The sequence below is a fragment of the Alligator sinensis genome, unplaced genomic scaffold (assembly GCF_000455745.1).
Source record: "Alligator sinensis unplaced genomic scaffold, ASM45574v1 scaffold268_1, whole genome shotgun sequence".
Lineage (NCBI taxonomy): Eukaryota > Metazoa > Chordata > Crocodylia > Alligatoridae > Alligator > Alligator sinensis.
In genome coordinates this window covers 5,227,043-5,249,582 of record NW_005841853.1, presented here as the reverse complement: position 1 = coordinate 5,249,582, position 22,540 = coordinate 5,227,043, and the positions used below count along the sequence as shown (strand labels likewise).

General features: G+C 51.0%; 1 protein-coding gene across 1 annotated transcript in view; it reads left to right on the top strand.

Moving 5' to 3' along the window:
* PLXNA4 (plexin A4) overlaps positions 1 to 22,540 on the top strand; it is a 285,370-nt gene that overhangs the window by 245,747 nt on the left and 17,083 nt on the right. The window contains exons 25-28 of the mRNA XM_006016338.3: positions 2,441 to 2,540; positions 4,183 to 4,373; positions 9,264 to 9,433; positions 11,442 to 11,654. Coding sequence (XP_006016400.1) covers positions 2,441 to 2,540; positions 4,183 to 4,373; positions 9,264 to 9,433; positions 11,442 to 11,654 — 674 coding nt within the window. The remainder of the gene's footprint in view (positions 1 to 2,440; positions 2,541 to 4,182; positions 4,374 to 9,263; positions 9,434 to 11,441; positions 11,655 to 22,540) is intronic.

The window sequence follows — 22,540 nt, the reverse complement described above, 5'->3', positions numbered from 1 at the left end:
GACTGGCCTGATAACAGGTCCTTCCCGGGTGATCAGGTCCTTAGGGTGGGGTGGAAAGAGGGTGGCTCAGCCCCAGGAAGAGAGACAAAGAGCTGTTTTACAGGTAGCGCGTGGCATCTATTCACCACAAAGGGGCTTGTATGTCTTCCCCAAGTCACTGTTACTGACACTGGTCAGTCTGTCAACCCAACCATCCTATTGGCCCAGAGATACCAGATAAAAGTGTCCTGCAAATCATTTGGGGTGGGACTAGAGGGATATGTAGGCAACCACCCCCTTAAACAAGAGGCTGAGCTTCAGCCCTCACCATGCCACCAGCAGTAGAAGTGGATATGCCAGGCTGCCCCTGGCATCCGCAGACAGGAGCGGGTACAGGGCAGGAATGGATAGGGCACAGAGAGGAGATAATATGGGAGAGACTAAACTAGTTTTGCTCCTGCTCTGGGGGTCTTGGATGTTGACAGAGCAAAAAGTTGGGGGCTTAAGGTCTGGAAGAAGAAGGTTAAGGACAGGGAGAATGGTCTAGGATGTGGGGGGACGCAGCCAGGCGATGCTGGGTCAGGGTCAGGCCCCCCAGGACCATTGCCTCTCTGACTCCCTGCCTCTAGAAGAATGGAAGTGGGTCTGACTTCTTTTGTGGAGCATGTCAACACCGATGCCCGAGGAGCAGATCCGGGCCATGGCTCAGCCAAGGGCAAGTCCAAGAAAAGCAGAGATTGGGCTGAAGACGCTCAGAAAGGAGAGGGATTTCCAAAATGTCAAGAAATGTGCGTTTCAGCATTTTCAAGTCAACGTTTCCGGTGGAGTCTGAACTCGGCACTGACTCCTTGGGCACCTTCCACCACTTCCCGTGCCTCAGTTTCCCTATCTGCATCATAGCAATAACAACACAGAGCTCTAATAATTACCTTCGGTGGGTGCTGAGAAGCTGATTAATTGGTGTCTGTAAAGTGCTTTGAAGATGAAAAGCTCTGTGTAAGTACTAATTATTATTATTATTACAGAGACAAGAGCTAGCAGCTCTTCACAGTGTTTCTTTCCCCCTTCCCCCCTTCTCTTTTTTATAACTTCTTATTTTTCAAAGATTTGTCTTGATATGGCTTCGCTTAGCCACAGCCTCATTATTGTATGCTATTTTATTGGCTTTTGAAGCAGGAACGACATAAATGCCTAGATAATGAATGGGAAGATCTGGCTCATTGCAAGAGGTCCTATTCTTTTTGAAGCCCTTGTGCCTACGACACATAGCCATACCTACACCATCTGTAGAAGCAGAGCAATACTAATTTTCCCCTTTGGTGCTATGGAGTAAGGGCACAATGAGCATGGGAAACCACAGTGATAAAGCAGGAGTTTCTGCATGCCTGCTTTACTAGAAAAGTCCTCTGACACCTTACAGGATGAGACCTTACAAGAGTCATGGCATTTCTGTGTCTATGAGGGCCGGTTTCAGGCACCATGTTCCCATAATGTCTCAAAATTCAGCCACCTTTGTGAACTCAGTCTTAATGTCTGCTTCCCTCTAAATGCTGAACCCCTTCCTTTCTCAGAGAGATGGCCTGGACTAGACCCTCAAGTCCAGACCCTTGGCAATCCTAGAAGGATTTGAATTCCCAGAGCTGAACCCACACCTTCAGTTCTGGTTTGAATCCAAGGATGCAGATGGAGGAGGCTGTCATCCTGTTTGGCTGAGATGTGGGCAGAGGCTGCTTTCAGAGCAAAATAGCAGAGAGCTTGCAAAAGCAGCTGGTTCTGTGACATTTCATTTGGGGTTGAAACCTTGGGAGAATAGCCTCTGAGATCTTGGGACACTGAGGTCTGAACCACAGAGCCTGATATGTCTTGATTTGACCCAGAGTCCTGTCTGAACCCAGTGCAGAATCTGCAGCCTGGCTGTGGTAGTGAAATTTTGCCTCCTGGACCTTTTCAGTGTCAGTCTCCTGCTTTACTAACTATTGGATATGAAGAAGATCAAAGACTTCTATAAAATCAGCTTCTTGCAGTTTCAGATCCAGCATAAAGTTAATGTGGATGAATAGGGGCATGGGTGAAACCCCACACCTTAGATCTGCAGCCATTGCTCATACAGCTAGGCTAAATAGGGTCTTGATCCAAAACCCGTTCCACTGACTTCATCCAGCTTTGCAGTAGGATCTGCATGGGTCTGGTCCTGCCTGGCTACAGACTTGCCCACTGACTTGAGCAGAGCTGGCCTGGACTTGCATCAGTGGAAGTGGGAACAAGTTGAAGCCCCATTGATATCAGTGGAAGCTCTCATGTGAGGAGCTCAGCTTTTGGGGCTGGAAGTAATTGTGATGAGATCCTCAGGGTAGCAATGCTGATATGTCATTCAGGTTTGGCTGTCTGGATTTCCTCTGGTACAATGCATGCTTTTGGCTGACTCTAGAAGACTTACCGATAAATTCTCTTTTCTCTACAGGTGCCGGATGGATCCGTGGTAGCATTAGTCTCCAAACAAGTCACTGCCTACAATGCTGTCAATAACTCCACCGTCTCCAGGACCTCAGCTAGCAAGTACGGTAAGGACCCGTTGGCCGATGCATGTCAAGACAAGTGGCAGAAGGAAGATAAGGGAACAATGTAGGTGGCAAGTCATTGGACTTACAAAGGGAACAGCGCCCTGACAACTAGTTAGTGCTAATTAGATAGTGTCGGCCCAATGACATGCCGATGGAAACCACCAGACAAAGGCCAGACTCATCAAGCACTTAGGTGCCCAACTCCCCTTTGAAGTCCATGCCCGTAGTAGTCCATGGGAGCCCATAGTGTTATCCAGGTGACCCCATGGGGTCTCCTCTTGCCCACCTGCCATCTCACACCCTCCCCCTGGGCACAGCTGCCCCACACATGGGCTCACGTGGGTGTGAGACATCCCTGGCTGCAGCAATGCAGGTGAGTTTCTCATCTGCAGCGGGAGAGCAGTACAAACCACCGATTCTCCTGGATCCAGCACTCAGTTCTGGTTTTGTTTAGTATACGAAAGCATCTCCATATCGTCTCATCCTCTGTAGCTTGAGGGAAAGTGCCGTTGCTCAGTGTCCAGAGGAACCTCCTTGCCCCTTCTCCAAGGACGTGAGCACGCCACAAAACCTTATTAATATTCATTCTCTTTGCAGCGTTGTTGCAATTACCGGAAAGCACAGTGACCTTTTAAAAAAGACTTTTGGATGGGGGGTATTTATTGTTATAGTTCTTGAATTCTTTGCTACTGGATTTTTCAGGCAGGGAGAGGGAGGGATGGGAAAGGCTGTGGCGGGTCAGAAGTGATTGTTAATTGCAAAGAATGAAGCACCAGCCAGAGAGAACAAGGATACTCCATCTGGTAATTAATATATGGAGGCTGGTAATGCATTAATGAGGTGGATTCAGCCTCTGCTACTGGACGATGCAATGTCTCTGTGTTAATTGTAGTTAAAATACACTCAACTTGTAGCACTGTCAGTGGGTCAGGGGCCTGGGCTGCGCCATCAGCAAGGGGCTCAAGAAATTGAATTTGGTGCAGTGGAGAATAGAGGTGGTCTTGGATGGGGATTCTCACCCTCCATGTGGGTAGTTGGGGGATCTGGACTGTTGCTTTTAAAATTCTTAGTGGAAGCAAGACTTGGAAGAGGAATTGAAAGAGCAGGGAGTAGGTAAAAAATGGAGGGATAGCTAAGTGAGGAATGGGGAGAAGAGGGGCCATCGCTTTGTGTTTGATCAAGATCTATTGTATGCACCCACCAAACACATGTCCCTGGATAATGCCCACTGCTTCCCCAAGGGCCTGGCTCAAAATGCACTAAACATCACATGCAGTTAGGCACGATATGAAGCTAGAGGCAGGAAAAGCCAATCTGGTCACCTGCTCCATCTCCTGCTCATGCTCTTCTTAGATGCACCAGTATCTTGTCCAACCTGGCTGTCACTCTGCCAGGGGGTGGGGGTCGCAGACTGTCTCATAAAAGAAGCTCACACCATAACAGACCCCTGTACAGGGAACAATCTCCATGTGTCTGGTGAGTTCCCTGTGAGATTATAAGCAGTCACCAGCCTTGCAGCCATTATGGGAAGGTAACAACGGATGTGCCTTTTCATGCAGCTGCTGAGGAAACACACTGTACATGGTCTGACCCCTTGTCTAACCAAGAGATGCTTGAGCAAGCCGGGGTTTTGTCCTTGCAGAGAACATGATCCGCTACACAGGCAGCCCAGACAGCCTGCGCTCCCGCACACCCATGATCACGCCGGACCTCGAGAGTGGAGTCAAGATGTGGCACCTAGTCAAGAACCATGAGCATGGAGACCAAAAAGAGGGTGACCGGGGCAGCAAGATGGTGTCTGAGATCTACCTGACGAGGCTGCTGGCCACCAAGGTACGATGCTGGATGATAGCATGAGCAGGGAGACTTGGAAGGAAAGGGATTTGAAGGGGTTGAGAGGAGTTGGGACCCTTGGTGGGTAGGAGTGCAAAAGGAACCATGGGAAGAGGTGTGTCCCCCCTCTGGAGTAATATCTAGGGGTCCCTCTGCCCTCTTATATTCTCTATGGTATTAGGGTGAGGAGGCCTGTGGTGGGGGGGCAACTTTGTGACTCTGGAGGAGTGTGCAGTGGAGCTTTTTGGACCCCATTTGGGAGTCTCGATGGTCCCCTATGGGAGCTGGAGGAGTCTTCTTGATCCTCTAGTGGAAGTGGAGTGGGCCTGTCTGGCCTCCCTTGCGGGGGGTCTTTGTGGTTCCCAGAGGATGTAGGGTACATCTGTGTGGCCATCCTTGGGGCATCTCAGAGGATGTGGGGTGGTATCTGCTCCAAGTGCAAGAGGAACAGTGGGAAGAGGTGGGACAAGAAAGAGTACAGAGAGAGGAGCAGGAGGAAAACAGAAATAGAGGAAGAGGGAATGAGAATGGAGCAAAACTACATCCTCCTGGGCTGCAAAGGTGAAGGTCTGGAGCTTGCATTTAGCACAGGGCCAGTGAAGGGATTCCAGGAGATGGTCAGAGTGATGGGGTAGACTTTCACATGAAGGGGAATGTGCTGGTAGGCTGGATTTAGGGAGAGGGGAGAAAGGGGGTGTCACAGAGATGCACGTTGGAGTAGTCAGGATCCAACCAAGGCATGGACCATGCCAGTGAAGAAAGGAGGCTCTGGTGATATTAAGGAAGTAGGAATCACAGAGCGATTTGGACATGGCGAGGGTAGGCAGGGAGGCTGCAAGAAAGGCTGGTGGCATTCCCAGGAGCAGCTTCCCACAGAGGGATGGCTGCGTACACAGAGCTGTAGGGGCGGGAGCTGCTTGCTTTGGTGACATGCCCTGTCTTGGTGCGAGTCCAGGGATACAGGGTAGCCAACAAGCCCATGCTGGTCTGGTTCAGTGAGTCATGCCATGAACTGGGGGGAAATGGGACTCCTTTTCCTTGTCCCCACCTACTCCCAGGAGACCAGCAGATGGAGAGGAACACATGCTACTTTACTGAGACACTAGGTGTCAAGTTCAACTCCTGGGCCCTCATCACGAAGGTGCTCTGCTGGGTGGGCCCAGATAATGCAGATTGCCCAAGGGGATGGGATGGAGACATGACTACCCATCAGCCACAGTGGAGATTCTCCCTCCTACCATATAGAGCTCCTTGCCGCCAGGGAGACCCCTCTCAGGACCCCATCCCGACCCATGGAAGGAGTTCCCTCAAGAAATAAAGACCACCTCCTCTCCTCTCCCCTCCTTCCTCTCCAACAACACAGCACGTCTCTTTGACCTTGCTTTCCCTGAAACAAAGACACAATAACAGGTGTATTTAAAAATAAAAACCGCCCAAACAAACCTCTCCACCTGGCTGGAGGAGAGGATGAGAGAGCAAGCACTTGCATGAGGAAGGTGAGCCATGTCCTGTTGTGCGCTACTGGAAGGTGATGAAGGGGGACTGGGAGCCCGTATGAACTAGAACAGGAAAGAAGAGAATAGGTGAGGGGCAGGCTGGGTCACAGATTTGGCAATGGGCACTTGAGTCTTGCACATCCCAAATTATTGGAAATCTGGCCTGGTCAGCTGTAGCCAAAGGCGGCAACATCTGATGGCTGTCCTGAGCCTGGGAGAAAGAAGCTGGCAGCGTTCATGTGTAGTCTCCAGCCCCTTGTTGGCAGAAGGAGGCCAAGGATGGAGTGCACCCCTATGGGTGATGTTCACAGGTAATGGGCATTACAGCTACTTGATATACCGGCACCTGATTAATGAAGATACTAGCTCTTCTCCACCCCCTTGAGCCTGGAAACCAGCTGGGACTAAGACATGGGCAGAGGCAAGTGCAGAACAGACGCACAGAGACAGTCATGTTCACAGGCTGTCGGCAAGGGTCACTCCAGCGCATCCTTCCCGCAGCACAGCCCCATCTTTGGTAGTAGTGGTGGATGCTGCAGGACAAGCAGGACTCGGGTATCTACTAACCGTGTCCTGAGCAGCAGCATCCAAGGATGGGGGTAAAACAGCCTGAGATGTTTCTGTGCTCTAGTTTCCAGCATTGCAGTGATGGCACAGCCACACCTGGGTGGGGGCTGACCTCCCCCAACCCATGGCAGACCGACTCTGCTTCTCACGTGTCAGTGGGAGCAGGATAGTAAATGGCGCTGCTTTCAGCATTTGGACCATGCCCATCCCTGCAGCATGCAGGGGCCAGGTTAGCTCCAATGACCCTATATTCAGTGACACCCTCAGGGAGCCAGGTCTCCAGTGGATGTCAATACGTATTCATTGGAGCAATGATAAGTCATCCCACCTTGGGGAACTGGGGTCCTCTGGATACTTTCTGTGGCCAGTTCCTATAGCGGTGGATCATGAACTGGACTCCAGGTCCTGCCCATCCCGGCTTTGCTCCTTTGCGAGCCCGGCAGGGAAGCAACCGAGAATCTGACACTGCAGCAAATTAAGCTGGAAGAGGCTGGTTGTTCCTTCGGGACTTGGGAAAGAAATTTCTTCCCAGGCATGCTTCCCCTTTCGAGACAGGAGGGGAAGGCTGCAGTTGCTGGTAATGCAATCTTGGGAAATGATGTTGACCCTGATATGGGCCTGACCTCCGAGACTCGATGTCTTTAGCCTAAAAGCTTTGGAGGGTTTCTTTGTGCCTGGCTGGGTGAGCGCGTTGAGCATGCATTCCCTCAGAAACAGAGCCGGCAGGCAGCACTGCTTGTCAGACCACTGTGATTTCCCCTCGGGGCTCCTCTCCGAGCCCAGCTACACGCTGCAGGGGGGTTTTTCACCTCTCAGGAGCTCACACGAGCAAACGGTATCTGTGTTTGTTTCTCAAAGAATAAATCAAATGGGGAATCAGCAAGAGATGCCAGCCTGTTAATTAAGCGTTTGTTAGCGCTATGTAAACTGTACCCGCCCCAGCGGAGCCTGGCGCTCGGCTTTCAGCCGGAGGAGCCCTTCCCGGGGTCTGCAGAGAATGGGGGAGTTTTGCTCTCCAGGGAAATTGCCGTTTGGGGAGAGGGATCTGTCAAGCCGTTACAATTATTGTCTCAGATGTGGAGTGAGCTGGGATGGAAGGGGAGGGATGCTCACATCGATGACTGTTAGCTATCTTTTCGCGGATGGGCAAGCCATTGGCAGGGCATGTGGTTATGTCCTGGTCCTCCCCTCGCTGCTGCTGTCCCAGGCTTTGACTGCACCTAGTTCCTGACTTGCACTAGCCTCTGTTCATCCCTTTTCCCCGCTGGGGTGCACACAGCCTTGTCACTGCTCCTCAGGCTGAGCTACTGCACCCTCTGAGTCCCACTGCCTGACTCCAGGCTAGTCACTGCATACCCCAGGCCTGAGCACCCCCCTGCAATCGCCTCTCCAATGCTGCTTGTCAGCACGCCTCTGCTGCAACCGCAATCACCCCAGGCATCGCAAGCCTGCTTGCACCCCTCCATTGCTCTGTACTCTCTGATCCTTGGCAGGGATTGCCCTTCATCTCCAGACCCAGCAGTGGGGCTGCCCTGCGTACTATCAGGGCAAGGAGCTAGGGTAATGGCAGGTGGCATCTGCAGTAAGCATGCTGAACCACATCCCCTTCATACCTCTCCCGTTTCAGTCCCTGTGTTATGTGCCCACCTGCTCGTCTTGCAAAGCAATAGCTCCCTTTTAAGATATCTTTAAGCATGATGGTCTACAGCAAAGATACAGCCCACAGACCACATACAGCCCAGGGAGACACAGCCGATGCTGGCCGTGGGTCTTGAATTGACCCACGTGCTGCAATTGGTGTGTGCCAGACTGGCCCCAAATGCAGGGCCCAGGACACGTGCTGCCCACATGCACTGGGCCAGCCTGGGACCCCTTCCACATGCTGGGTCCAGTACTCAGGGCATCTGCTTCAGCCCGTCAGGGACCGATGCTGCACACGGTGCCTGCCCTAGACCTGCTGAAGCAGGAGCCAAGTGCAGCTCATGTCCGAGACTGGCCAGAGCAGGTGCTGGATCTGGCATGCAGGGTGCAGGGTGGAGCCCATGCACCCACTTTGGCCGACAGGCCAGCCCTGCACCATTGGTTGATCTCATGGCCCAGTCCTACACCACTCCCCTGACCCCTGGGACCAGATGAATTTGACACCTCTGATCTACAGAAACTGAAGACACCTCACCCAACTCTATGCAAGCACACACCGAAGTCACTAGAGCTGTTTTAGGGCCTGATCTTGTTCTCATTGGGAGCAGCGCCCTGCCCTTGTTGCCCCGTGCACAGATGCAGAACGGTCACCGGTCACATCCCCTGCCCCACACCCAGCTCCAGTGTGGACTTCACTGACACTTCATTGATAGCTTTTGCAGTTTGGTGATCCCCTGATTTTGCTCACAAAGTCGGTCCACATTATGTGAGCTCAGTGCTTGTGAGAGGGGCTCAGTGGAGATCAAAGTCCTCTCCATCTCTGCATCAGCAAAGCCTGGTGATGTTCCCTACTGCTGTTCCTTAGCCCTACTGGCATATGTGCAACAAGGTGGTAGACACCTTCCCATTCAGTCCGCTTAGACTCTTAACTGCTTCTGAGCCTGACGAGTGTTTGGCCCAAGGACCATTGGTTTATAATGTCTCACACAAGAAAGCCATTGCACGGCACCATCTTTCCAGTCATTACTTCCATTGGTTGAACCTGCATTGCCCCTTTAAGCTGTCATGATACCCCACCTCCCATCTTCTGGGAGTGCTCTAGGGCTCAACAGTGTCTTCTTGGACAACATCAAGCCTCTGCACTGGCGTCTCATGCTGTTCTTCCTTCTCCCCCATCCCTCAACAGGGCACATTGCAGAAGTTTGTCGATGACCTCTTTGAGACCATTTTCAGCACCGCGCACCGTGGCAGTGCCCTGCCCCTGGCCATCAAATACATGTTTGATTTCCTGGATGAACAGGCCGACAAGCACAACATCCACGACCCTCATGTGCGGCATACCTGGAAGAGCAACTGGTGAGTGGGAAGCCCCCTGGACAGCCCTACTCGGTGTCCCAGATGGAGGGGAAATGCAGCCAAGGAAGAATGGGATTGTGATTACAGTACTGGTCTGCAATTCAGGACACCTGGGTTCCTTCCCCAGCTCTGCCACAGGCTTCCTGTGACACCTTGGTGCAGGCACTTAGATTTTCCGAAAGTGGTTAGGCACCTAAGTGCCCTTGAAATCCACAGGTATAGGTGCCCGAATGCCTCCCAGGCCCTGGGCCATCACCTCTGTGTGCCATAGGGTCTCCCTCTATACAATGGAGATAATAGGAGTCCCCAGGGGTTAACAGGGGAAAAGAGAGATATTTGCAGTTCAAATGCTAAAGTAGCCAGGACCAGGCGCAGAACCCATCATACAGTCGTGACAGCCTGACTGTTCAGGCCACCATAGCCGTCCCCCGCATCTCCCGCACAGCCCCACTGCTCTCGCCGGGTGTAATGGGCTCGAGACCGGAAGCTGCACTCACTGGGGAGAAGGATCCTCGCTGCTTTTATCCTCTGAGTCTCTCTGCTGGAAAGAGTCCCCTGGGGAGTCACTCCTTCCCTCTCGCCTGTGCAAATACAGGGCTTATATAAAAGGAACAGCTAAGGAAAACGGCAGGGCTCCTGGCTGATGTATTTGCTCCTTTTACCAGCCGTGCTGATGGCAGGTCGTCACAGGCGGCGCAATAAAAGCAGAAACCCCATGCACCAAAGAGGCTTTCAACTAATGAAACATTAGCATATTATTAACATTATCTGCGGCACTAATCTAAGGCTGATTGCAGCCACTCAGACTAAATGAGCAGGAGGTTTATTTAAGGGAGGGGGGGGTTGCATGGGGGTGGCGGTATGAAGAAATGATCCCTTCTCAATCAGATTAAATTAACTCCAAGTCACTTCACAGGCCTCAGCGTTCCCAGTCAGTGGCTTCCTAGCCCTCTCCCCAGCTGTGGCTGGAGTTTAGCATCTAAAGAGTTTATGGCCAGCTTTTTCCCCCCTGTCCTACTGCAGTCCCTATTTGGCCCACCTTCCTTTGCTCAAGAGCATATGGAGAAGGAGAGATCCTGGCACAGTCAATTGGGACATGCTGACTGTCTGCTGGTACGTGAAGGGATAGTCACCTAGGAGAGAGATGAATTGTTTCAGGTGTTTCAGGAAGAGGATGACTGGAAACAATGGGATGACTATAAAGAAAAGAAAACTGGTTAATTTTTAGGAGTGTCCTGTTATTGTGCAGTTCATTTAGACTCTAGAATGAGCTCCCTTTGGAAAATATAGAAGCCCCAGCCCTGGAGACATTTGAAACAAGACATTATAAAGCCCCAGAGACAGGGTGATGGAGACCCAGCAAGAGGACTCCAATACGAGAGGTTTATCTCAGCTCTTTGGACATGGCTTCACAAACCGAGATGCCCCAAGGGAACCTCAAGGCAGAAGCACTGACTTGCTTTGGAGCAACTGGGTACAAATGAATCGCTGCCCTGTCACTGTCCCCATCTGGTGCAGCCTATAACAAGCAGGAATTCATGTCTCCTCCCAATGCACTTTGTAACTCTTCCCCAAACTCTTCCCCACTTTATGGCAGTCTTATAAGCACCATTGAAAGGCAACAGGTCAATTCTGCTCCCCTGTCTGGTGATTTCAGCGGGGCTTCTTCAGAATTGGATGCCACTGAGGATGAGTAAGGGTGACAGTCTTGTCCTAGGACTTGCTAGACAAAAGTCATCCCCTGATATCACTCCATTGACTGCAGTATAATCCCAGCAGGTGTATATCAGTAGCAGAGATGCGGGTAGACCCCAGCTGCCCTGCTTTGCAGTTCTGTTAGACTGTAGAGGGATTCCCCCATTGGAAAGGGTAGAGGCCTCATCCCTGGAGACATTTGAAATGAGACTTGATAAAGCCTGACACAACTCCCTGCCTGTTATCAACACGGCACACTGCGAACGACACCGACTCTGACCCACCTTGATCACCTCTCCTGTGCTCCCCGCAGCTTGCCATTGAGGTTCTGGGTTAACATGATCAAGAACCCGCAATTCGTCTTCGACATCCACAAGAACAGCATCACGGACGCCTGCCTCTCCGTGGTGGCTCAGACCTTCATGGACTCCTGTTCAACCTCTGAGCACCGGTTGGGCAAGGACTCACCCTCCAACAAGCTCCTTTATGCCAAGGACATCCCCAGCTACAAGAACTGGGTGGAAAGGTGAGTGCTCAACCAAGGTGGGAATGGCTCAAGTCAAGGTTGGTGCGCCCTGGTACCTGAGCTGCGTCACTGGGATTTTTCTTTGCTCTAAGCCAGAGTGGGAATAGTCACCTTGGGCATTTTATCTCCACCGGCGCCACAATGAAGATGGGAAGGAAAGCACTGAGGTTGTTCTCTTGAGGGGTAATGGGCATGTGGGGATGGAGGAGGTATGGCTAACTGTGCTTGATGAATCATTGCCAGGGGTTTTGAACTATGCCATTCAGACTGAGAGTGCTCACTCAGTATTATAAGCAAAGGGGCCAGATTATCGATTATATGTATCAGGGGACTTAGGTGCCTAAGTGCAATTCAGTTTGAGAGGTCAGGTAACATTCCTGATCCAGTTCTATCTAGGAAATATTTACATCCTTTCAGACATATAGACCTAAGGCAGAAGGCAAGTCCGATTTGCACCTTATAGACTGACTAAATCAGAGATGCATACACTTTTATAAGCAGCAACTTATTGTATTAGATGCTATAGAGAGAGAGAGGCAGAGATCTAATCTGATATCCTTAGCTATCGGCCATCCCAGTGAGATGTAGTTCCTCACTTCTTGTCTTCAGTAAGTCTTTGATTACACTTCTTTTCATCCAGTGCTTCTACCCTTTGAAATGTAAACCACCATTGTCCGTGTGGGGGTTGATCTGGGCTTGAAACACGGTTAATGCAGAACCCCTTTAACTGCTCGTTGCTTTTTTGTGCCTCATTCCTAAGGACCATGTGTTACAACAGTAGATGCATTAACAGAGTGGAATAAATTCGCACTTAGATACCCAAGTCCATTTACCCATCGCATAGTTTGGTAGACTAAAATCTGGCCCTGGGACTCAAATCCCAGCAGACCTGCTCGTTTTTCCCTTCTGAGGCATCTCCATTTCTATGCTACCTGTTGAGTCCCTTGGATGACAACGGTTTTCGCTCCTCCTGTTGGGATCAAAGAGCAGGGGTGTGCCCAAGCACGCTAACCAAAACCTCCCCTGCCCGGTGTTTCCTGCTCTGCTTCTGGCCAGCCAAGGGGCAGTTCCATATCAGCAGTGGAGAAAGTAATCCCAGCATTCACAGTGCAATGAGTGCTTTGTGACACTGTAGGACAGAAGTCGCTCGGTTGCTATCTGATCCCTCTCCTTCAAAACTCACTCTGGCAGCTCTCCCATTGACTTTAGCGGGAGTTTGCATGAGCAAGACTGGCAGAGTATGATCCATATTGTGTGTTTCCCAACATGCCATGTCTGCCTGGCACTCGTGACAGATTTTGGAAGGATGCAGATGGAAAATAGCTGCAGTACTGTAACTATGAATACTGGGTTAACATGCAGATCGCTCATATATACCCAGACACTTTTAAACAATTATTCATCTGGATGGATGGATGGATGGATGGTTAGATATTGCCTAAAATTAATCACACTCTCTCCAGGCTATATGAAATCTCTGATACTGGGGATACAAAAGAGTTTAAGTGGGTATATTTCCTGCAGTGGAATGTGTCAGTCGTTCTATGATAGGAGGCCATAACTGATGAAAGATTCCCACGTTATAGGCAGCGTTAGGTGAAATCCTTTATAGTGCTGCTGCTATCAGCCACTGATTTGTCCGGGCAATTATTGTTAGTCATGGTTAGACACTTTCATTTTTGCAAACGTAGTTTCTTAGCAACCAATTAGGCTCTTAGGATCTACCTTGCATAATTATGACCTACTTCTTGCACTGGTCCAGCCTTTCTTTCTGTTTGGAGTGTGGGCACTGGGCAGGTCTGAGCTCTGGGTGTGAGATGCAGAGAAACTTCACAATAATAGGTGCACATCGTTAGTGACTCGAAGATGATGTGTTTTCTCTTTAGTGGCCTGGGTGTAGCGAGAGGCTGGTTTCAGTGGATCAGTATCTAGCGCACATACCATCCCCAAAATTGGTTCTCATTGCCAGGCTTTTTAGCGTCAGCAAGGTTGGGACAAAGCCATGATGACCAAACTCCCAGTCAGCCCCGGAGGAGGTCCCTTCGGGTGATAGAGTAGCCTGCTCCAACACTATACCTCTTCTCTTGGGGAACAGAAGGCTTCATTTCCCCGAGCTTTAACCAGCATTGCTATCACTTTCACACCGTGTGAGACTGACTTCTACAGAAAGATGATCCTTAGCAATAAGTGCCACTATTTCCTGGAAACCTTCCCAGAACAACTGGATGGTTTTGCTTTCATAAATCAGATGCATGAAGCCTCCCACTGCTCGTGAACATCAATGGCTTTTATCTCAGCCAGGCCAGGGAGATTCTGACATTTATTTATTTTTTTATTGCTATCTCAGAACTTCAAGTGATTTTTTGCTGCTGCAGTGGTGGAAGCCCAAGGTAGCTTGCAGGTTTTGTGAACACGCAAAGAGATTGCCTACTTGGTTCGGCACTGCAAGCGAGCGGCACCGTGCACCTGAACTGAAGGTGTTGTTGCATCTGCCTTCGAGGACGTGGCAGGCTGCAAGGGCAATGGTGCATTAAGGGTGAACAGGAGACAGGCTGGGTTGGACCTAGTTCCTAATGAATTCTGTGCTAATCTTTGACATCCAGGAGGGCTAGGAGCTATTCCAGTTGACAAAGGACAGTATGAGCCAGAGGGAGAATCGGTCAAGACAGTTCGTTTTTTAGAGACTAAGCAGGAGTGGATGCCAGGATTAGACAAGTGACAGCCAGGGAGTTGCTGCATTTTTCAAGACATTAATCAGATGGTACCTCAAACTAGATGAAGTGTCCTGCAGAAGAGCATTCGGGCTATAGGGAAGGGAGTGCTACTGCTGGCTGACCCTGGAGAAAAGCCAAGTGCCTGTCTTAATGTGAGTCTATGTACATGCTAACATGGTTAGACCATTCAGAAAACACCAGTACTCCCAGCCACCCGCTTGCAGCAACTGGCTTCTCTAGTGGGCTATGAACCACTGCTCCAAGACCTCAAAGCAAGGTGCGGTGTCTTGATACAGAGCAGCCGGGAATGGGTGAAAGCAGGTGTCTGGTATGTAAGAGCACCCAAAGACACTGCTTTCTAGAAGAGTTTGGCACTGGGCACCCAGGAGGGGAAGGAATAAAAGCAGATTTAGATGGGCCATGGGGCCACTTCATTGTTCAAGTCCATGGGTAGCTTGGTTTAAACTGTCCGCGGTACTTCAGGACTGAGAGAAGAAAGCAGGGTCCTGAAACTCAGCCAACTTGAGCTCTGGATTCAGATTTTGCTCCACTTCTGTGTGAATATGGAGGGGGGAAAAGGAGCTAGAACCAGCCAAAGATTGACTGGACATCTCCTGTTCAGAAAATACAGCCAGGATAGAAGGAGCCAGGGAACGTGGTGTCTGTTTCCATTTGCATCAAACTGCAGTGCTAGACTAACAGGCTCAGGACCCAGTTTTCATGGCCTTCATGGGTTCAATTCCTTTGGCTTTCCTGGGATGTCCCTGGATGTACGCAAGTGTAGCTGGGACAGGATCATTTCTTCTCTGGAAATGCTGGGATTCAGGAGCACTCAATGAAACCCCTGAGCACTAAGCGGAGCATGTTTTAATTGGGACCAGCTTGTTAGCATTCGCTAGCACTCTGGAAACATGACAAAGGGCCATGGCTGACCTTTCATTTCCCTCCATGCTGCCAAATGTATGATCACACTTGTTTGAACTTCATTAACACAGTTTAATTGCATTCTGCACAATCAATAAGTGGTTTCCTTGCAGAAAACCTGGCACGAAGGCCGGAGAACAGGGTGCTGGAAGGGGGCAGTGTCATCAAAGAGCAAAAGGCGGTGTTTGTTTCCCTATTGCACTAGCATTTAAGATACTGGGGGGTGCAGAGATGGTCACTTGGGGGTGCAGAGGTGGGCGCTTGGACTTGAGGCCCTCCAGCTGTTGTGTAGTAGCCAGCATGCAGCAAAAACCGGAACTGGGCGTACGAGTGTTGGAAACACTCTTCCCCTGTCGAACTGTCCTAGTTGGGAATAGCTGTGTCAAAATCTGTGAGGGTCTGGGGAAAATGTTTCTATGAGTCTCTGAACGCTGGATCTGTGTGAGGGAGAGGGGCAGGAGACAGATCTGTCTGGCTAGTTCCTACTTAAATACTCTTTCTCTTGGCACTGCAATCTGCCAGTGAGAGGTACAGGATACTAGGCTGGTGACGTTGTGATCTGACCCATTTTAGCATTTCTTATGTCTTTCTGAGTCAGCAGTATGCTTTTGTTGCAAAAAAAAGCTAATAGGGATGCATTAACAGGAGTATTGCATGTAAGTCAATAGAAGTGATTCTTCTACTGTTTCATAGTTTCATAGTTTCATAGTTTCAGGGTCGGAAGGGACCTAATAGATCTTCTAGCCCGACCCCCCGCCAGGGCGGGAGAACAACCCAAAAACACAAACAAAACCACTCACCCTAAAAACAAAAACGGGACTCAAATGAGTCCAGCCAGGTAAGTATCCAGCCTCCTCTTAAAGATCCCCAGGGTAGGGGCCAGCACCACCTCCCTTGGAAGTTGGTTCCAGCTCCTAGCCGCCCTGACTGTGAAGTAGTTTTTTCGGATGTCCAATCTGTACCTCCTCTCCATCAACTTGTGCCCATTATTCCTTGTTATGCCAGCAGGGGCTAGGGGAAACAGCGTCTCCCCCAAACCCTTCTGGTTCCCCCTAGTGAGTTTATAGACGGTCACCAGGTCCCCCCTCAGCCTTCTCTTGTGGAGGCTGAATAGGTTCAAGTCCCGCAGTCTCTCACTGTAGGGTCTGCCCTGTTGTCCCCGGATCATGCGGGTGGCCCTCCTCTGGACCCTCTCCATGTTGTCCACATCCCTCCTGAAATGGGGCCCACAGAACTGGACACAATACTCCAGCTGCGGCCTGACCAGCGTCGCATAGAGGGGGAGGATCACCTCCCTGGCTCTACTCGAGATGCACCTGTGGATGCACGACAAGGTCCGGTTAGCCCTGCCAACCATGACCTCGCATTGTCGGCCCATGTTCATCTTGGAGTCAATAATGACACCAAGATCCCTTTCCGCCTCCGTGCTCTCAAGTAGGGAGTTCCCCATCGTATAAGTGTGCTGCTGGTTCCTACTACCCAAGTGCAGCACCCTGCACTTGTCCGTATTGAAACGCATCCTGTTCCTGTCTGCCCACCCCTGTAACCTATCCAGATCCTTCTGCAATCTCTCTCTCCCTGCTAGCGTGCTCACCTCCCCCCAAATTTTGGTGTCATCAGCGAATTTAAACAGGTTGCTCTCCACCCCAACATCAAGATCGCTGATGAAGACATTGAACAGCGCAGGGCCCAGGACCGAGCCCTGAGGGACTCCACTACCCACCTCCCCCCAAGTCGAATATGATCCATCCACCACCACCCTCTGAGTGCGACCCTTCAGCCAATCTGCAATCCATCTGACTGTGTAGGCATCTATGCCACAGTCGCCTAGTTTACTAATTAGGATGGGGTGAGAGACGGTGTCAAAGGCCTTGCTGAAGTCCAGAAAGACTACATCCACCGCGACACCTGTATCCATGGCCTTTGTGACCTGATCATAAAAGGCAATCAGGTTGGTCTGACATGATCTCCCCCTAATAAATCCATGCTGATTGCCCCTGAGCATCATCTCAGATGCCGGCCCATCACAAATGTGCTCCTTGATGATCTTCTCAAAGAGCTTCCCCAGGATTGAGGTAAGACTGACGGGCCTATAATTGCCCGGGTCCTCCCTTTTCCCTTTACTGTGTTCAGCGCTGGTGAGGTCTCGTCTGGAGTGCTATGTCCAGTTTTGGACACCGCGCTTCAAAACAAACCACGGAGAAATTGGAAAGAGAGCAGCGGAGAACAACACAAGGGAGGGCTAGGGAACATGACTTGGAACAAGGATGATATAGCCTGGAGAAGAAAGTCCAGTGGGGGCTGATCTGATAACAGTCTTCAAATACATAAGGGCTTGTTATAGAGACTGTTCTTTCTGTCCACGGGGGCTAGAGCACAAAGTAATGGGCTGAAATTGCAACGAGGGAAATTTAGGTTGGATATTAGGAAGAACTTTCTAACCACGAGGTTGATTAAGCGCTGGAAAAGACACACTCCGCAGAGTGATAACACTCAACTGTTGAGCTTGCTAATGTTTCCTGGTTGCTTCGTAACCAAATTAGAGAGAAAGGGAAAAGCAGAGAGGAACTGGGCTGGCTCAATGGCATCAAACGGCAGAGCCTCTCACTACAAATCCAGGTGAGTGAGTTGGAGACTTCCTCCAGGCACATAGCCAAGGTTGTCCCCAGTCATCCCAACTGTAAATGTGTCCCTGGTCAATTCGGCATGAGAAGCCAAGCTGGCTGGATGTGCTACTAAGTGTGTTGCTCCTTTGTGTGCTGTTGGCTACAGACACTGGAAAACCCTTCACAGGCACCTGATGGGCCATCTAGGCTTGGAGGGTCCTTTGACCAAGTGCAGCAAAGATAACTCATTGCAGAGACAATAGTTTTATGAACCACTGAGATTTTAAATGGTAGCATCAGGGTTGCATGGCAGCTCCGAGGAGCTTAGAAGAGAGCATTAAATGTCTGCAGGAGGCTTCAGCTTGCACTTCAAACACTTCTACTTGAAAAAAGTTGATTCCCTAACCCTTTTCCTGGCAGAGAGAGGGCTCAAAATGTCACAGTTTGGTAGGGGCTGGGGGGCTTGGCAGCACGACCTGTTCTTGAGGGCTGTTCGTTGGTAGCTCTCGGAGTGGCAAATAAAGGAGATCAGGATGTCATCTCCATTGGCACAGATGGGGAAGCAGTAGCCCGTAGGAGGACGGACTTGGCTACGGTCAAGCAATTGGGCAGCCAAGGCTGGGAAGGGCACCTACTTCACCTGAGTCCTAGCCTACGACGCAGCCCCGCATCACTATGTTGCCTGCAGCTGAACCTCGTGCAATTCAGATGATGTATTTGCTAGCTGAGAGCTGTGTTAGCAAAACAGGGCCTGCCTATTACAGCCTGTAGCCCACCGAGATGCATTCATGCTCTTGCCCCAGGTGTAGTTGAGGCACAGAGAGCCGGAGATGCTTAAAATGAATCTCCTGGATGAATCAGTTCAGTGGGTGGTGGTGGAGGGTGCAAGGTCCCTCACTGTAGATGCTCACTTCCTCTGGCCCTCAGGTAGGATGGGAAGCCCAGGCTCACCGAGCATGGGGCTGGTGGAGGGGTGGTGGAAGAGGGATGTGCAGGTGGAGGGAACGGAGAAGGGGAGCATGGTGGGCAGCCCAGTGAAGAGGGGGTGTGCAAAAAGGCCCTGAAATGGGGGCCTTTGCCTGTTGCTGCAGGTACCATACACAGCCCGCAGTATATGGGCAACTTCATGCTCCTTCCTTTCTTCTGCCCTTGCCATCAGCACTGGCTGAAGAGGCTCCAGCTGCTGGAGCAACCTGCCCTTCCTCTTCCCCATAGTTCCTCCTGAGACGGTAAGGAGCAGGGAACGGCACTAAAAAAATCAAGGCACAAGAGGCTGGTGTTTCACACCTTGATTACCACTCCTCTGCATGATGTGTAGGGACTTGCTCCTCATCAGAGTCAGGCTGTTGACTTGGCTTATAGACAGTCAGGTCTTATACTTTATGCACCAGTTCAAGGCCGGTATTTGGACTTGAACCTCAGCTCTCTCAGACATCAAACCCATTAAGTGGCAAAGACCCTCCACTGAGCAAGTGGAAGACAGGGAGCCGGTGCAGGGTAGCCTTCATCTGCTGCAGGGCGAGAGGATGAACGTGGGGAAATAGTGACGGAGCAGCTGCTTTGCAGTAATGTCCTGCCCCCTTCCCACAAGTGGTAAGTGGTTCATTTGTCTGCACCCTCAAGCAGCTTTGCCGCCCACCAGGAAAGGAAAACGACCCCTGGGATTCAACAGGTGAACCAGCACCATGTCCCTGGACCTCCATCGTATCTGCTGCCAGGTGATTGCTCAGCTGCCCCTGACATGCCAGCCTCTGAGAGGCCAAATCCCTTTGGCCTGCCTCTCCCTTCTCCAGCGATCCAAGCACCGCCTGCTGTTGCATAACCCTAATTATGTCATTTCTGTAATTGCGGTGGCCGTCTGCAGCTCATGGATTCGTTACAAGCTTTTCATATGCTAAGCTGATTATTAATGAGCGCGGTCCCCAACCAGTGGCGGCAACAACAACAACGGGGAAAAAAGCCTTTGCGCGGTAATTAGCTCCGTGGCGGTGTGAACCCAGGCTGCTTGGGAAGATCGTGGGGCCACGGAGGAGGCGTTGGCAGCTGGGCTGCGCTTGTCTCCTGAGTTAATGAGTGCCCGGGTTCAGGCCCTGCCGTAACTCCTCGGCCTCACGGGACGGCTCCCCTTCTGCAGGCAATGGCTCTTCTTGGTGCCCAATGCACTGTGCCTCTCCCCTGCCCCTGGCAAGAGCAGAGACATGGGATTTCTCCTTGCTGTCATCTCCTAACACAAACATAAACTGCTCTTTGGATGGGAGAGAGAGCTGAGGGTGTTCAAGCATGACTAAATCACTCTGCCGGCAAGGGGGCAGTTGTGTGCAGCCACCCCTTCTTCCACTGAAGCCTTGCTGGGGTAATAGGGAGGTGTTTGGGGCCATATCCCGATACCAACACTTCTTCTGGTTCTTCTTAGATCCTTAGGGGTTGTGAGCACTGCAATGGCCAGCACCCCCAAGCTGAGCCACTTATGCCTTCTCAGTGCATGGGGTACCCAAGCAGAGGGATCCTGGGTAACAGGACAGGGGAGAGAGGCAGAATTTGGACTCTCTAGACATCTCTGGTTGCAGTCTGCAGCCCCTCTGGGCATGCCAGTGAAAACACATCCCCAGCAGGCTGGTGGGTAGGACACTCGCCCAGGAGGTGAAAAGGTGACCTGGAGCATCCCCATGGCATCCTTTTGTGTGAGCCTGAGCTTGCCCACCACATCCAGCTCAATGGGTGAGATGGGTACGGCCCTGCCTAGTGTGAAGGATCCTGCTTCAGGCCCTAGATGATGCCTCCAAGCAGCCCGTTAGCTGTGGAAAGGCACAGAGGCGGCTTTGCATTGCTAAGCAGTGGAAATGGAGGCAGCTGCCAAGTCAGGGGGTGTGAAAGGTTGTGGTTTGCCAGGCCGTGCCTGCCTGTGATTTCTCAGGGCAGAGTCCTGTTACGAGCTCACTGCTCAGATGTCTTTAAACCGGGGTGGGCTAAGGAGGGACCCACAAAGGGTGAAAGTCACGGTTGGGGTGCTCTGGAGGGGATATTGGGAGGTGGGGGGAGGTGGGATGCTGGCAGACCAAGTAGTTTGGAAAATCCTGAGTGCTTGGTGCATTGAAGACACTTTGTTAATAGATTTCATAGATTTTTTGGGTTGGAATGTGCTTGGGTCAGATGACCCCAGCCAGGTGTGCATCCTGTCTCCTCTTGAAGACCCCCAAGATAGAGGAGAGCACCACCTCCCTTGGAAGCCCATTCCAGATTTTGACAAACCTCGCCATAAAGAAATGTTTCCTAACATCTAATCTAAATCTGCTCTCCGTCACTTTATGGCCATTGTTCCTAGTAAACCCAAGGGGTAAACAGAGTATCCCCTATTTCTTGCTGCCCCCTCCTGATGAATTTGTAGACTGCTACAAGATCTCCTCTCAGCCTTCTTTTGCAGAGGCTAGAGAGATCCAGGTCCCTCAATCTCTCCTTGTAGGTTCTTACCTGCAGGCCCTTAACCATACAAGTGGCCCTCCTCTGGACCCTCTCAAGGTTATCCACATCCCTCTTGAAGTGTGGTGCGCAGAACTGGACACAGTCCTCCAGCTGCAGTCTTAACAACGCCGCATAAAGGGGAAGCATCACCTCCTTAGACCTGCTCGTGATGCACCTGCTAATGCATGAAAGTGTGGTTGGCTTTGCTTATCACTTCATCCCACTGACGACTCATGTTCATTTTGGAGTCAACTATGACTCCGAGATCCCCTTCCGCTGCTGTGCTGCTGAGAAAGTCACCTCCCAGATTGTAGGTGTTGGCGATTCTCTCTCCCTGGATGCAACACTTTGCACATATCTTTGTTAGTCTGCATCCTATTCTGTTCTGCCCACATTCCCGACCTGTCCATATCCGCCTGAATCCGCTCCCTGCCCTCCAATGTGTTTACTTTGCCCCTTAATTTGGTATCACCTGCAAATTTGGACAGAGTGCTTTCCACCCCCTCCGCCAAGTCACTGATGAAGATACTGAACAGCACTGGTCCAAGGACTGAACCTTGGGGGACTCCACCACCCACATTTGTCCAGGTCAAAAACAACCCATCCACCACCACCCTCTGGGTGCAACCCCTAAGCCAATTCTCCGCCCACCTGACCGTGTAATCATCTACATCACAACTGCTTAATTTATTTGTAAGAATGGGATGTGAGACTGTATCAAAGGCCTTTTTAAAATCCAAGTAGATGACATCTAGCTCAGCTCCTGCATCTAAGCATTTTGTGACCTGGTCGTAAAAAGAAACAAGGTTAGTCAGGCGGGATCTACCTGCTATGAAGCCATGCTGACTGCCCTTTAGCATTATTTTTCCTACTGGACTCCCACAAATGTGATCCTTAATAATTTTTTGCAAAGGTTTTCTCAAGGATAGTGGATCCACTCCCCCATCTACAGTTTATTACCCCAGGGCCCATGTGCTGGCCATGGCCCAGGCTGTCTGCAGGCCTAAGGGAGCTGAAGGGACAGACTTGGATGACTACACAGTCCGGTGGGTGGCGAATTGGCTGGAGGGTCGCACCCAGAGAGTTGTGGTGGATGGGTTGGTATCGACCTGGAAGGGTGTGGGCAGTGGGGTCCTGCAGGGCTCGGTCCTTGGACCGATACTCTTCAATATCTTCATCAGCA